The sequence below is a fragment of the Argopecten irradians genome, chromosome 10 (genome assembly GCF_041381155.1).
Source record: "Argopecten irradians isolate NY chromosome 10, Ai_NY, whole genome shotgun sequence".
Taxonomy (NCBI): Eukaryota; Metazoa; Mollusca; class Bivalvia; order Pectinida; family Pectinidae; genus Argopecten; species Argopecten irradians.
Window position 1 is genome coordinate 23,790,861 of NC_091143.1, and position 16,039 is coordinate 23,806,899.

Sequence of the window (16,039 nt, forward strand, 5' to 3'; positions counted from 1 at the left end):
TTTTCTTTTTTTGATGAATATATAGAAAAATTTGGAATTAATACTACTTTTTCTTCTTTACCATGGCCTAATATTGTCAAATAAAACGCTATTCAAGAAATCTCGAGTTAAAACCAGAGAAACTTTCCCATCCTTTTATACCACAAATTATTAAAAAAATTCTTTATGAGCTAAAAAAGGGTGTGAAAGACTTCTATAGGTTTATCATTACTCCCTCGGTACTAGAAAATGGAATTTGAGCTTTAACTTTGCTAGAGAAATGTGGTTTAAATTCATAATCTTCCATTTAAGCGTAACCAAAAATTTCCAAATTGATATGGTTTCAAGTCAGAATTATTCATCATATCTTAGTTACTAATACCTTCCTTCATAAGATAGGAATAAGTTTCTAGTCCTGTGTGTACTTTATGTATTACAGAAAGGGAGACATTTATACATTGCTCGTTGGAATGCAAGGAGGTGCAAACTTTTCTTCAGAGTTTTGAAACTTTGTTAGATTTATTTTTTTATCCCTTTTGCATATACATGTAATAAAGATTCATTTCTTTTCGGAATAATTTTACAAAAGTGTAGCTCTGTTGACAATGCAATTCTGATAATAATAAAACATTACATATGTAAAACAGAATTCTTAGCAACCCTTTTAATATCAATGCTCTTATTAATGTAATTAAGGATAATTTTGTAGTTCAAAAATATATATATAATAGTCAATGTGACCACTTTAAAGCCAATTTGAATTAGGCTGGAGGAAATGGAAACCTTTATTGGACAAATGAGTTTAAACTTTTAAGTGCATTATTACTGCTAACTTACTTTGTTTTTCCTTTCTCTTTTTTTGTGTTTTTATAGCTGACAAGCTCAATGATTCTTCAGAGCAGTCTTATATTAATAATAATATTTATAAACTATATTATTTAAAAACATTTAAATACATCATAAAACTCATCTCAACCATTCTAAATCGTAATATTTTACCCGGGGAGACCCTCGGACTCTCTCAACACCCAAAATCTCGCGCCTTCAGTCGCTCGCAAATTCATCAAAATGCATCGTAAAACTCGTCTCAGCCATTTTAAATCGTAATATTTTTTTCCGTGAGAGACTCCAAAACCCCTAAAACCCCAAAATTTTCGAACCTTCTGCGCTCGCAAGTTCATCAAAATGCATCGTAAATCTCATCTCAGCCATTTTCAAAATCGTAATATTTTTCCATGGGGAGACCCCCGGACCCCCCCAAACACCAAAATCTCTCATCTTCGGCGTTCGCAAAATCAAAAAAATACATCGTAAACTCATCTCAGCCATTGTAAATCGGAACATTATTTCCAGGGGGAGACCACAGAACCCCAAATACAAAAATCTCGCGCCTTCGGCGCTCGCACGGCAAATTGCGTATTCTTTAATTTCCTTTTACCTACGCCACTGTCTGTAAATGTTTTATGATGTATGAAAAAAGTACATAAAGTATACATGGAATATATAAGAATTAATTTCCGCCTGTAGGTGCTGGGCGAGGAGGGGGTTACAAAATATTGAGGGCTTTTGCCCTCCTCCCCCCTTTCGTTTCATCTTCCTACGCCCGTGTTATTATCATATACTAAACTAAACTTGTATGAACTTTGTGAGCGACGACGAATCAGAATTTGTTTGGATTAAAAAACATATAAAGTAGGCCTATTGATAATTATGGCAAGTCAGCATGACATTTATATCAATGTCGATCCTAAATTCAATGGCTATTACTGTAGAACAATGTATATGATATTTTGATTGCGATAAAAGATATTTCATATAGTTTATGAGATAGCTCATATAATTTTCACGTCTGATATTCCTCGTTCCAGTTTCTATGTTTGTAGATCTTTGCTCGGCGACGTGTCCCTGGTCCGTCTGGCCCTGGCTTTTGGTAAATTGGTTTTAAATTAAGTAATTTTACTCAAAAGATAACCCAAGATCAGTCAGAATTTGTATTCTGATAATAAATTTTATTAAGGATTAGGATTAACACAATTTCACAGGGTAGAAACTACATATATATCTTATCTCTATAACATGGACACTGTTGGCGATTGTTGGCGAATATTGGCGAAATTTGGCGAAATTTCCAAATTAGATAATATCTATATATTTACCGACTCCGATGATATGAGAGTACCGTTTTTATAAAACTAATACTTATATTGTAAGAAAATACTATGAAACTTTGGGATTGGAGAATAAAAATGGCGATTTGATCTAAAGGTTTGTTTACAAAGTGAATTTTATTGATTATTATAATTGTTCTTTATACAAGAACTCTAATAATCACCTTTTCGTCTCGTTCCATCTTTGTATTATACGGGGGTATGATCCGCACAAGGTATTGAAGGCTAACTTGAGAGATTCAAGTTATCTCTTGAGAGGAGTAAATCGCTCTGCTCGAAAATACCGCGGGTCGCAACTTTTATAGTAAAATTTTCCCGCCCCTAATTCTGATTGGTCAATTACAGAAATTGATGACGTAATTAAATTCGGAACACTTTAATAGTGATATGGATAAAATCCGAGAGATCCAAATGTAAAGTAAACAATAAGGCAGAGCAGATGCTCGCAGAGTTGCATAGAGATGTACGATGTTGAATATTAAGTAAAATATGATAAATTAAGCTATATTATTGGATGCGATAGTTACCTGGTACTCTCTGTGTTTAAATCATTCACTCCTCAGAACCGGTAAGTAAATTATATTAGATAAACGAAACAATAATCGCAAGTTACTTAGCCTAGCTCAACATTTACTTCAGTAAAATAACCACATAATACAACTATTCTAGTGAAATAACATCCTAAATAACTTTGCAAGAATGATGTATTATATTGAAATATAATTAGAAATTCTGTTATATCTATGTAAATGATGGAAAGGCATAGCCGTTACATAAGATATTTTATATGTTGATATATGTTGATATAAGATATCTAATATAATATATGATAGATATTATTTAAGCTTTGATGTAAAAAAAATTAAATTTATTTTTATTGACTTCTTTTGTTCAAAAAATATACGCAACACAACATGTACAGAAGATACATGAAATACAAATACAATTGATGTTACATTTGAAGAATTATTTCAAATAACATTTTAACGTACTTATGTGGATGTGGCGCAGTGGTAGAAGGCACAGGTATGTTTGGCTAGGCGATTGGGTGCCGTAGATCGTGAGTTCGAGACCCGGATAGTGCACGAGTCAATAAATTGTTATGCTTTGTTAAATTGTGTTTCTTTGATATCAAATATCTTATTAACATAGCATAATACATACACATATTAAAATACTCATCAAAAGTTGTTTCCCTTCCTACAGAGACTACTCTTGATATATATGGCATAAAAAACCTAGGACAGAGATCTTTCAAGAAATTTTAAAATGTTACTGTTTATATATTACAACAATTTTGTACAAAGTGTTTGTGGTTTACGCTTTAAATTACTATTGGATATTATAATCTTGTGAGCTTTCAGTTATAAAAATAAAATTTAATATGATTTTTTAGACATTTTTTTTTTAGATATTTACGGTTGTTTTTACTTTAAGCGGTATCAAATTTTCAATATGAAATTAGTATGTGGACTTTCTTGTTTGCCGAAAATAAAATCATGTTTTTCACTTCTAAGACCTAAATTATTAATAATTATAGAAATTATTAATTGTTCAATCAAATTTGATACATTTTCATAGTCCCAAAATATATGAGTGATTGTTTCTGGATATGTTTTACAGGATGTACATAGTTTTTTGTTTGATTCCTAATAGAAATGTTTTGATAGTTAGTATTCTGTGATCTATTCGGAATTGCAACCATTGAAGCTTGGAGCTAGTAGTAGCATTAAAAGGTTGTTTATAAATATTTCCCAATTCATCTCGATCATTTCAAAATTTTGATTCCATTTATTTGGAGCAGTAGGTATAACTTCATTTTTAATTAGAACAGTATATACATATATACGATGTTGAACAACTTTTCTTAAATTAAATTGAGGTTTATTGGTATGTTGGGAAGAGTGATACCCTGCTATTCTACAAAATTGGTCTGTGTATTATATATTTAACGAAATTCTTCTAGATTATGGATTTGCCATTTTTGAAAATGTTATAGATAAAATGAACACCCTTTTCCTACCAAGATGTCACAATTTTTTAACTTCATCGGTGTTGCGGATTCTCACAAAAGTTTGCAAACAAATTTTGCGATCTTTTCTTTTTTCTTATACCTAACTGACCTAACGTATCCCTGATACCGCCTTACATTTGGATTGCCGATGTGTACTCATCTCTGTCCCCTATTCGAGACACGTCATAGTCTATAAAGGGGTTAGTTTCTACTCCTTCTTAGCGCTCAACAGTATAATGATAACGGGTGAAATGTGATTGGTAAATAGAATAATCTACTCAACCAACAAACCAATCGGTGTCTTCCCACTCAGCCAACATATCCTATTTTAACATTAGGAGGAGGAACAATAGAGAACAATAGGGGCTAATTACAGGTAAGTTATAGGCTGTTTTAGAAAATGACTTACCTGTATGTAAAGGTTATTGCATGGCTTTTTTCAGTCAGACTGTCTTTTTGTTCGAGGTTGAGAAGCATGCAGTAAGTCGGTTATTGCATGATTTCTTGTCACTCGGGACTTATTACCCCCTCGCTTCGCTCGGGTGTAATAAATCCCTTATTACTCGAAAGCCATGCAATAACCTTTACGTGCTACACCTGTACCATAAGGTCATGGAAAGATCTATTATTATACACAAAACTTACAGATAGTTTATTTTTCATATCTTGATGCCAATATAAAAATCATTTTGTAGATCTATTTATATATGCTTTCTGAGCATTTAAATATAAAATTATAGTTAAATTAACAAAGGTATCTTTTCTCCCTTTAATTAGATGATAGAAACTTTTTTTAATACTGCTGTAATATAGTTATTTTTCATTAGCCTATTCTTATATGTAGGTTTTCATGTAAATGCAGTTACTGAGAAATTGTATGTTAAATACTAGTAAAACAATGATTATCTTATATAGAATTATATATTTTAGCCTATTACCAAAATATGGAAGAAACAAAAATAAAAAATAATGCTAAATGGAATATAAAACGGGGAACATATATATACTGCACTTTACATGTACATATAATGTCAAGAATACACATGGGAATCAAGAATACACATGGGAAACAACTAAGCACATAGTTTGATAACACGACAGTAAAATATAATTTTCTGAATCGTTTTTGTTTGATCATCTGAAATCATAGACGAATCTCTTAGATGTCATAATACCATTGAAACTATTAATGTCTTTTTTTCTGAAATGAATGATATCCCTTTGGTATAAATACTTCTAGTCTTGAGATGTTAAACAAATCTCTGTTAAGTCTGTATTATTTCAATGATTATCTAATTTATCCCTCAGTCTGGTGTATGTCAAAAGATTGTTACACCATTATTTACTGTATTCTCAAAATTTAAAACAAATATAAAAAACGTCAACTTCCTTCAACATAACTGAAAATTGAGGCAAAGCAGCATATATATATAGTTGGAGTGACGTTGGGATATACATGATATCCAAATACTGATGAGCTAAAGGTGTACATTTCTTTGCAAATATACATTGTAAATGTGTAAATGTGATATGCAATGTATCTGAAAATGACAACAGGTTTCATAACTTGAATAAATCAAAACCAAAAATCTGTCCTAAATAGGAAAACAAAAGAAAGCATATGTGCTCAAATATATTTGGGATTAATTAAAATATTAAAAATAACACACAAAAAAACAATGTAAATTACCGATAAATTAAATAACACAGAAAAAAAAACTTCATAATTATGAAGAAAAAAACAATAATCGTTTAAAATATGCAATGCACATTAACCTGCATCCTTATTTTGAGACATAGATTAAAACAAATAATTTCATTTTAACAAAACATATTACTTTAACTATACAGGTATATCATTTGGTACAGCCAAATTCACGCACCATTTTTTTAATTTATAATATCATAAGAAATATATTTTAATTTGATACAGCTAAATTCTGCTTCCCTTTTTACCTTTTCACCTGTAATCCACATAATTGATACAGACTCTATCCAACTTTTACACAGGTAAACTCAGGTAAAATTTATGTAGCAAAAATAACATGTTGGCTGAGTGGGAATGAACCAACCAATCAATCAATCTAACCAAATATGATCATCACTACAAATAGGAACACAGTTCTGTTTTCGGTCATCTCTTCTTCGATTGTTATTATTGAATATAACATAAATTGGTCCTTTTTCTTTTCTGCATCTAGTAAAGTTATTTAGTTGTTGGGGTAAGATAATTGTCCTGTCCCAAGAATACTTCAGCTTCCTTATCATTTCTAGCAGACTATAAACTCCAGTCTGTTCTGTGCAAGTTACAATCTCCCATTATTAGAAGAGGCTATATCTAACAGGGGAAAACTAAGTCTGGGTTACAAAATAATCAAACTTTTCCCATTTACTTTTGCATCATAAATTGACAACACTAACGACTTAGACTTAAAATGGAATTGACATTAATAATAAATTTACTCATTACAGACCTCCTCTTACCATCTCATCTGTTATCCCCTCTTCTTGGTATACGCGTATACGGTACTAGTGGATAATAATTTTGCAACTGTCAAACACCACAAATCACTGTTCCGTAATAGTTTTATAACTGTCGAAAACCAGTGTACTGTAATATTTTTAAAACTATCATACACCACTGTATTGTAATAACTTTTACAACGTTCACACACCAATGTATTGTAATTGTTTTACAACTGTCACACATCAATATACTGTAATAGTTTTACATTTGTCACACACCACTGTACTGTAATAGCTTTACAATAATTTTACAACTGTTGCACGCCACTGTACTGTAATAGTTTAAAACTGTCACACGCCACTTAACTGTAATAGTTTAACAGATGCCACACACCACTGTACTGTAATAGTTTTACAGCTGTCACATACCAATGTACTGTTATAGTTTTACAACTGTCACACACAGCTGTACTAAAATAGTTTTACAGCTGTCACATACCAATGTACTGTAATAGTTTGACAACTTTCACACACAACACTGTACTGTAATAGTTTTAAAACTGTCACACACATCTTTTTACAGTAATAGTTTTACATTTGTCACACAACACTGTACTCTAATAGTTTTATAATTGTCACACAGCACTGTACTGTGATAGTTGTACAACTGTCACACATCACCGTACTCTAATAACTGTACAACTGTCAAACACCACTGTACAGTAACAGATTTACAACTGTCGCACACCAATGTACTGTAATAGCTTTACTGCTGCCACATACCACTGTCCTGTAATAGTTTTACAACTTTCACACACACACCTCTTATTACAGCTGTCACATACAACTGTAAAATACAAGTGTTTGACGTTCACACAGTTATATACTGTATGACAAATTTATATTGATAGTTACTGATCTTTTACACCAAGTTAATATGGATACTTCCCATGGATCCTTCTTTCCGGTGCCAATATGTAAAGGAGAAACACCGAAAATTGTAGATTAGTCTATATAATGGACAATGCGAGGCCCGAAGGCATGACACTAAAACCTGGCACTAAAACATGGCACTCTGATGTACAGTACTAAATATGGTTATTGTGTAACTAACAGCTCAAGGTAAGACATTCAACCACCTTTAACACTAAGCATTTCAACATAATTGTATAATGTCTACTTTGGTCATGCATGCATTGCATGGAATTTTCATGAAATTCCATACCAATGTTATTACAAGAGATTTTTTGTGAGTTTGAATTTTCTTCATTTTGAGTGGAGCAGTACAAGAGGCAACATGGCAGACAGTGCAAATCAGATCTGACTAAAGTCAAACTATCTAAAATGATTATCAATTTCCATTAAGGGATCTCATTTTGTGATATTTTAATTTAACTGCTGTTTATGTCAGACCATTCACTTGGATATAACTTGTCGGATATTCACAACATATCGAGGGTTACTATGAAACGTATTTTTGAATATACAGCTCTACATTATGAAATGAAGAATATGATTGGTTCGTTTAAAAATCATAATATCAAGATTTAGTGAATTCTAAAGGAAACTACATTGAAATTAAGTGAAAACGGAAAAGTGAACAAAAGTAACTTAAACTTAATTTTTCAAATTTGTTCATTAGGCTTTGTGTGATTCTTGGATAAGGAATTATACCGAAAGTATTAAATTCAAGAAATGTGAATTCATGTGTTACGCGTATGTATTCAAGAAATAAATCAATTTAAAAACAGTAGTATTGTTGGGACAAGAAATATAATGATAACATTCAATTTTCAAAGAAGGAAAGTGCATGTTTCTTCTATTCCAAATCAAAACATTTTTGTAGAAATGCCTGTGCTGTCGAAATACATGTACTAAGAGTTTGGATTTTCAACCCAAGGAGTAATTTTTAGCGTTGTCGGCGATGTGATTGGATTTATGCCGATGACCATGAGTCAATATATAAAACAGAAAATATGTTATATTATGTATTATTGAAGTGTTGTATTACATTTATGATGAATTTAATTTGATTTATTTGTTATTTATCGGTCCAATTTTTACAATGCTATATTTAGTGTTACTCTCTACCTTTTAATGTACATTAGTTTACCTGGACCTGTAGATTAGTTGAAACTAATCTATAGCTACAGGTAAACTAATGTACAGTGAAAGGTGTAATAATCTACAGACAGAACAAGTACTTGAACAATAGTCTAAATAAAGCACGGGTGACAACAAAAGATGACATCATAGCCATGTTTTAACTTTGAAGTACCGCTATGGCACCGTCATGGAAGACGGTAGACAAACTTAACTAAACCCAATATGATTAAAACAAGATCTTCGAGACCAGAGCGTAATATATGGGTTTAATCAGATTGCATTAAACCATAACAAACAGTTAAATAGTGCGCTTCAGCATCTCCAACCGTTCTGCTATGTTGTGATATCTATTTATGGGCGTGGTGTCCGAGAGCTGAAGATGGTGTGACATATTACCATAGGTTCCGAGTTCGATCCCTTACAGAGGCAGTGATCAAATTTATCATAAATCCTGCACCATGTCACAGAGCTGTAAGCGACCTGAGGGTATTCGGCTTTAAGCACTACGCAATGCATTGTTCCATGCAAATGTGGTAAAGTTACTTATCACAATTATTTGCATCACAAATATTGCACAGAAGTGGTTTTATTGACTGTACTGTACTTCAAGCAATTCCTTATCCGCAACCCAAACGATGTCATCTTTGTCTATGCATACGCTGGGTCTTTCATTACATTGTATATGCGAATCATGGTCATCTTTGTCAACCCATACGCTGGGTCTTTCATTACGTCGCATATGCGTACGTCGCATATGCGATTCATGATGTATGCCTATCCGGAAATTCCCACCTCCGTTAAAGAGGAGAATTCTGTATTGTCTGTGTAAAGGTTTTTTGTGAACAATGAGGAGGTTACCTTCGCTGTCATACATTACATCCTGAGGACATAGAGGGGAATTAAGGTCATTGATATAATGTAGGTACTTGGCTTCGTCAGGTTCACATTTGAGGAGTTCTAATTCTGTGTTTTCTAGAAAGGTGATGTCGTTTCTACACACGAATAGTTTTATGAAATCGGCATTTAAGACAACAACATGTTTGTGTGAGTCATCAGCATCATTGGAATCAATCACTGCCACATTGTGAGTTACTGGACATTCAGCAACCCGGTGCGGTGTGGACACTTCTGGTTTTATCAAACTTGCAGCCATTGTAGTGAGCACCTGTTCACCTTTTGTAGTGAATTTGGAGAGTTGATTGGTCATCCCCACAATCACGTGGTCACTGCCTGTAATGCACATACATCTGGGTTTCTTTTTGGTTCTGAACATTTGGGCAAAATGTCTAAGCTCTGGTTCTTCCTTGTGTTTTAATTTATTTGTTAGCTGTGTGAAAATGCGGCGCGGCAAAATGTCTAATCCCAGCTTCATGACGTTTTTCTTTTTATCACAGATCCACAGGCTGTGTGATGTTGGTGATATGCAGATGTCAATTATTTTAGCCGTGTGAACAATTTTCTGTATCTTTTGTCCAGTTTTGTCCATGAGAGTTAACACCGACCCTTCTCTGATCCACATTAGACCATCAATGGTAGGGCGTATATCATCAACGTTAGATACAAACTCACAATATTCAAATACCTTAGTGTCTGATAATAATGTTTTCCGCGTCGCAAGTGTTTGTCCTTCACTGGACGTAGTAGCTTTCCCAAAGGCCACCTCCAGAAGAACATGATAACTGTTGTTTGGAGTGAAGGTAGCAGTAGTCAGGAAAGGTCTCACAGGAAAGCTGGGTACAGAGACGATCTCACAAGATTCATTATACAATTCCAATTCCATGCCAAAACGTTCTTGTTTTGGCCAACGTTGCTGTTGTTCGAGATGCCGTTCGTACGTCTCCAGGTCCGTTTTGTATTTCTCTATAAGCTTTGCGTTGTCAGTTTTAATATTCTGATAAAGTGATAGCGTATCCCGTCTTAAATCGTTAAGTTTCTGTTTTAATTTTTCTGTATGTTTCTCCACTTCGTGCGTCAGTTCATCAAATGAACTGGAGTTGTTTCTGAGAAGAGTGTCAGCGGAGCTGAGTTTTGTCTTGATTTTTACCGGATCATCTCTTACAATTGTGTGAAAAATGCTTTTAATGCGTTCATGCTTATGTAACAAGACAATGGTTCTCCATGTTTAACACAGGTAACGTTGGCATTAATAGGTATTTGACATGCAGCAGTTGCCATCTTAAAGATCCTTTGACTTTCATAAGTCTTTGAAGGTATTTAAGCTGTCCCTCTTTGTCATCAGCTAATCGTGTCACCTAAAATTATAAATGATATTGTTTCACAGAATTATCAAATTCCAACCTCGTTTTGTTTATCTATATTTAACACCAGCAGGATTTAATTTTGTAAATTCTCAAATATCAACAATTCTTTATTCGAAGCTTTACATTCAAGACATATTAGAACGCAGTGCATGGAATAACGGTTACTTTTATTTTATACTTATTTCGCAAGATAAAATGTTGCTTCATGTTTCCCCCCGACTAAAATGTTAGCTTAATGATAATGTACAAAACAGCATGTAAGTATTTTTTATAAAGAAACAAGTCATTGTTTATACTTCTTCTCCATTTTATATGTAACCACACAAATCATTACCAAAATGATAATAAATGAACCTGTACATACATCTGAAGCGTAAACACGATGCACGCATATTAATAGTATGCCATATGCTTTTCGCTTTTAGAGATCTTTAGTGTGGTTATTGCCAACGGATTATTTTTCTAGAAATCGTCATATGATAGTGGAAATTAACATCATGGAGAAGCAATGCGTGTCGAGAAAAGAAACAAATACGCTTTAATAGCTCTAAAATTCGTTTTTCACATAAAAATGTTGAAGTTTTATTGTTGAATATTTTTCACTAACTAATATTGACCAGAATATACAGGGAAATTAATTGGCTTTTTATTTTAATTGGCTTTTTATTTTATTACCCCCCCCACACACACACACACACACAGGAACAATAACAGAAGCAATAGCAATACTAATACGTGCGTTATCAAGATTTACACTACAATACTCCAAACAAGTTTTGTCCTCAAAAAGTTTGTTGAAAGACAATAATATGGGTGTACCAGTGATTTCTGTAGCTATCCGTCAATGCAACATGCAACATAAAAAAAATCCATTAACAAATATTCTGAATTATATTTTCTCCCACAATTCACAGGGATATCCCGTGGTTGCTAGGGAAAAAATAACTCTGTCTTACAAAGGGACAACTCACACGCGCTAGACAATAACGTGACGTCATCAATTCATGCGGCGTAACTGCGGCGGTCATTGTAGATGACGTCATTAATTTTTGACTTATAACGACGTTCCTGCGATAATGGCGCGATGCAAAAGCTGGATACCAAGTGGAATTTAATCATTTTTCTTCTTAGTTTGGGAGAAAAAGACTCAAACATGGGTCTTTGAAGTGGACAGGGATATCTCAACCCTCGTGAAAGATTTTGGCCGTCAACAATCGGCAAGCCTCGGGTTGAATGGCCAAAATCTTTCACTCGGGTTGAGATATCGCTGACCACTTTACAGACCCATGTAAGATTCTTACGTCTCCCCCTGGGAAGGGGGTCAAATCTACTATAGTTTATTTTGATAAAAACCCACATTTATTTGCTCAATTTTCATAGGAAATGAGTCAAACTTGGTTAGAATTATTAACATAATATCTGTATTGGTCGTGACCGACCTCCAGGGGCAAAGGGGCTGGGCAAAAAGGAATCAAAATGGCTAAAATTTCAAATATCGTCTTCGGAATTAACAGATATGATGGAACTGTGAGATACTCTTCATAGAGGTATTAAGGCCCTTTTCAAAAATGGTGAATTTCAAGGTCATGGGATCTTAGATTTTCCCCTGGGGAGGGGGTCAAATTTACTTAAGTTTATATAAGAAAAACACATTTATGAGCATTATTTCCTCAATTTTCATAGTAAATGAGTCAAATTTGGTTAGAATTATTAGCCTCAGATATAAAATTTTAACATTCCCATATCGGTCTTCGCTGACCCCAAGGTACCATTGAGCAGGTAAACAAGGACACATAATTTAAGGATAGCTTTAGCTGTTTATAAAGAATTCATATTTACGTCTAGTATAGCTGAATTGTTTTGTTTTTAAATAAGACTCACAACTTCCGTTAGTACCTTTCAAATGTTACCAAAACTCAGAATTGGTAGGTCAATGCCATTGAATCTAGATACTAAGAGATACTTACCAGGCGCGGATCCAAGGGGGGGCGGACCCGGCGTACGCCCCCCCCCCCCCCTAAAATAGGAGAGGAAAAAAAGAAAAGGGATAAAGAAGGGGAAAAGAAAGAGGGGAAGGAAGGAAAAGAAGGAAGAAAGAGAAAAAAAACAGGGAGAAAGGAAAAGGGGAATAGATCAAGAGTGAGAATTAGACAGAAAGCTCCGTTTCCTACCTTTACCGTTTGATGTTATCATTTTAAAATCTAAATGTATTCGACTTTGTGGTACATACATGCATGAACATACTTGTATCCAGGCACAATTTAATAATTATATTTTTTTTCGTGTAAGTTAAGGTTTTATCTCCATCGCTTAAAAGGTACAATGTAAATCCCTTCAAGTATTTACTTTTTCCTAAAAAAACGATAAAATCCCAATATATTAGATAAATTATTGTCATTAATATTCAATATTGACAGGTTATATCTCGATATCCTTAGCAATAAAAGAAAAGGGGGAGGGGTGGGTGGAAGGAATTGTAGATGGCCATGAGTCTTCGCTGGTTGACTATATGTCATGCCCTTCGTTCTTCAGGTTGTAAATGATATATTACACATTTTTGAATCAGCATTAAAGTCCTGTATTAAATCCGACTATCAATTCACAAATGTGTGCGTACTTTCAAAACGCCAGTTACAAGATCACTATTGACGTCGAATGCTTCTAGAAGCCTTTTATTTGTCCTAAGAAAATGTGTGTAAAGAAAAAAGTGGAAAATCAAACCAAATAGAGAACCAAATGCGACAGAAAATGAGAGCTTCTAGGGTTCTGGGTGCACCCCATGGCCAGATGCCTTCCTTTTTTGTATCAACAAAAACACATCTTAACGATAATGTTATAAGATAGGACAAACGATGTTAAAAAATTAATGCACATGACAAAAGGCTCCCTATTAGAAAACAAGATGATAGTAATGATTCCTGGCAGCGTCTGGCCATAGACAAGACCACTAGCCTTCTTTTCTTTCATTGTCCAATACACGAATTATGAATATTGTGTATGTTAGGGAAAATGAATTATCTAATCTGACAGATAATGTATAAAAGTAAAAGTTTATATCGTTAAAAAAGTTCACATACATTTTTATTAGTCCTATAAAAACCTTCAATAGGCGATCCCTAGCTGCAATATTGTAGCTCAAAAGACTTTTAGACTGAAAATGGTGTCTTCTTTAGAGCTACAGTTGTTCCCTATTACTGCTAATGGAGCAAAGTGATGATTATGCAAACCATTATAAAACGTTTGTTTTACATTTTATCGTACTTGTTTGATATAGCTTACCTACTAGGCAATAAAACCGAACTACATAAAATATCAAATTCTCATCGAGGCATTATTTTGTTTACATTATACATATGAAGGTCTTTCAGAAGGGAATTTATACGGCAAGTTCACAAAATGTGATTTTGACGTCTTGTGAGCGGTACGGTAGATAGTAAGCATGGTATTCATGTTTGTTTTGGACAAAAATAATATGTAAATGCATTTATATGCATAAAATAATCGGAAACCTTCAAAAAGTATGAAAAACTGTTCCCGGGTGAACTCCACTACGATACATAGGGACCAATTCGTACCCGGCCTAAAGGCATAGTAGGCTGGGTACGTACATATATATTCGTTCTAGGCGGCCCCCAGACCCCCATCCTTTTCTTTGCTTCGTGCCTCTATAAATGTTCAGATTTTAGGCAGTGCAATTCTGTAACTTTATAGGCAGCCCCCAGACCCCCACCCTTCTTCGCTTTATGTCCATATAAATATTAAGATTTTGATATTGCAATTCTGTAAGTAAAAAAAATTAAATCAAAACTTCAAATAAAAAATATGACACGAAAACCATAAATTAACATCCTTAAATGGCTTCAATTATTTTCTGGAAAATGTGCTCATGAAATCCTCAGAATGCAGGATTTTACACCATTTATTCGAGAGCTTCCTCGCCTGATTTGCTTGGTCCCACGCCCCCTGAATCCGCCCCTGCTTACCTTGTTTACATATTTCTCAAGACTTATAAATCAATCCAAGGACAACACTGTTGTTGCCATCTGGATAATCTAGCAGCTTTCGTAGAACCATGCCATCGACTATTGGTCTGAAATCGAAGCAGCGTATTTTCTGGTATTTAAACATTTCATGTTGACGAATTCGACTACACACCTTTCTGGCGTGGTAAACAACATATAACAAAACTAGAGAGACGTAACTTCCTTGTTCATGCGTGTTACCCAATGTACTTCCTAGTTGTCTGAATTTAAAGAGACACACGATCATTGGAATAAAGGAGTATTGTTAAAGTTGTGTAGATATAAAAGACGATCACACAAGACAAGATCGTTCACTTGTGGTCTACAGAAAAGTTTATTATTTATAATTTAGCTTTCATAAAATACCATTTTCACCTATGGTTTGATAGAAACCCTTAAATCTCGATAATTAGCCACAGCTTATATTTTTCTCTGTAAGGAATCCATGGTTTTTTTTTCAAAGTGGGTTTTATTTTTTTCTATGTAATCGACGTTAAAGGTAAGAAAGTGGAACTATCGATAGGTCATTCGTTTACAACATTGCTGTGTCCTTTTAGTGAAGAAACATAGAAAAGCTATGAATTTGTGTCTACGCAAAGGTCACAAAAGGTGTAAAAGTTTTTTTTGTTTAGAATTAAAAGTAGAAAAATAAAATTAGAGGTACTGTTATATGTGCTATAACAATGCAGATAAACCTTGTATTTTAAACATTCAGTAGATGTATCTGTGTCTTTGGGTAGATCATACAATTAATGAACCTTTGTATTCATAGTAAGATAAAACTACACGGTATGTGGACACAAATGTATTGCATCAGAAAAATCTGTACTTTTGGTGTACATACCCGTGACATATCAATGAGTCATTCCTTTGTTTACAATGGAGACCTAAGTAGGATAATTACGTTAACATGCAGCGCAAGGACGGAATTACAAAGTAATTTTTAATCGAGGGAGCAAAAAAAAAAGACATTTTGTATTGCATGAATAGGAATTTGGTCTTGGCATTTGTCAAAAGAATTTC

General features: G+C 33.7%; 1 protein-coding gene across 1 annotated transcript; it reads right to left on the bottom strand.

The window, feature by feature from the left end:
• Positions 1–1,970: 1,970 nt before the first annotated feature.
• On the bottom strand, positions 1,971–15,232 carry LOC138333443 (uncharacterized). Its single transcript, XM_069281821.1, has 2 exons — positions 14,978–15,232; positions 1,971–10,985 (listed from the first exon to the last, which is right to left on the bottom strand). The coding sequence occupies exon 2, from the start codon at positions 10,511–10,513 to the stop codon at positions 9,320–9,322; it is 1,194 nt and encodes a 397-aa protein (XP_069137922.1). The 5' UTR covers positions 10,514–10,985; positions 14,978–15,232; the 3' UTR covers positions 1,971–9,319.
• Between the last annotated feature and the right edge of the window lie 807 nt (positions 15,233–16,039).

Excerpts from the sequence above, each read along its gene's own strand:
- LOC138333443 (XM_069281821.1), bottom strand. The coding sequence starts at position 10,513 with ATGGAATTGGAATTGTATAATGAATCTTGTGAGATCGTCTCTGTACCC.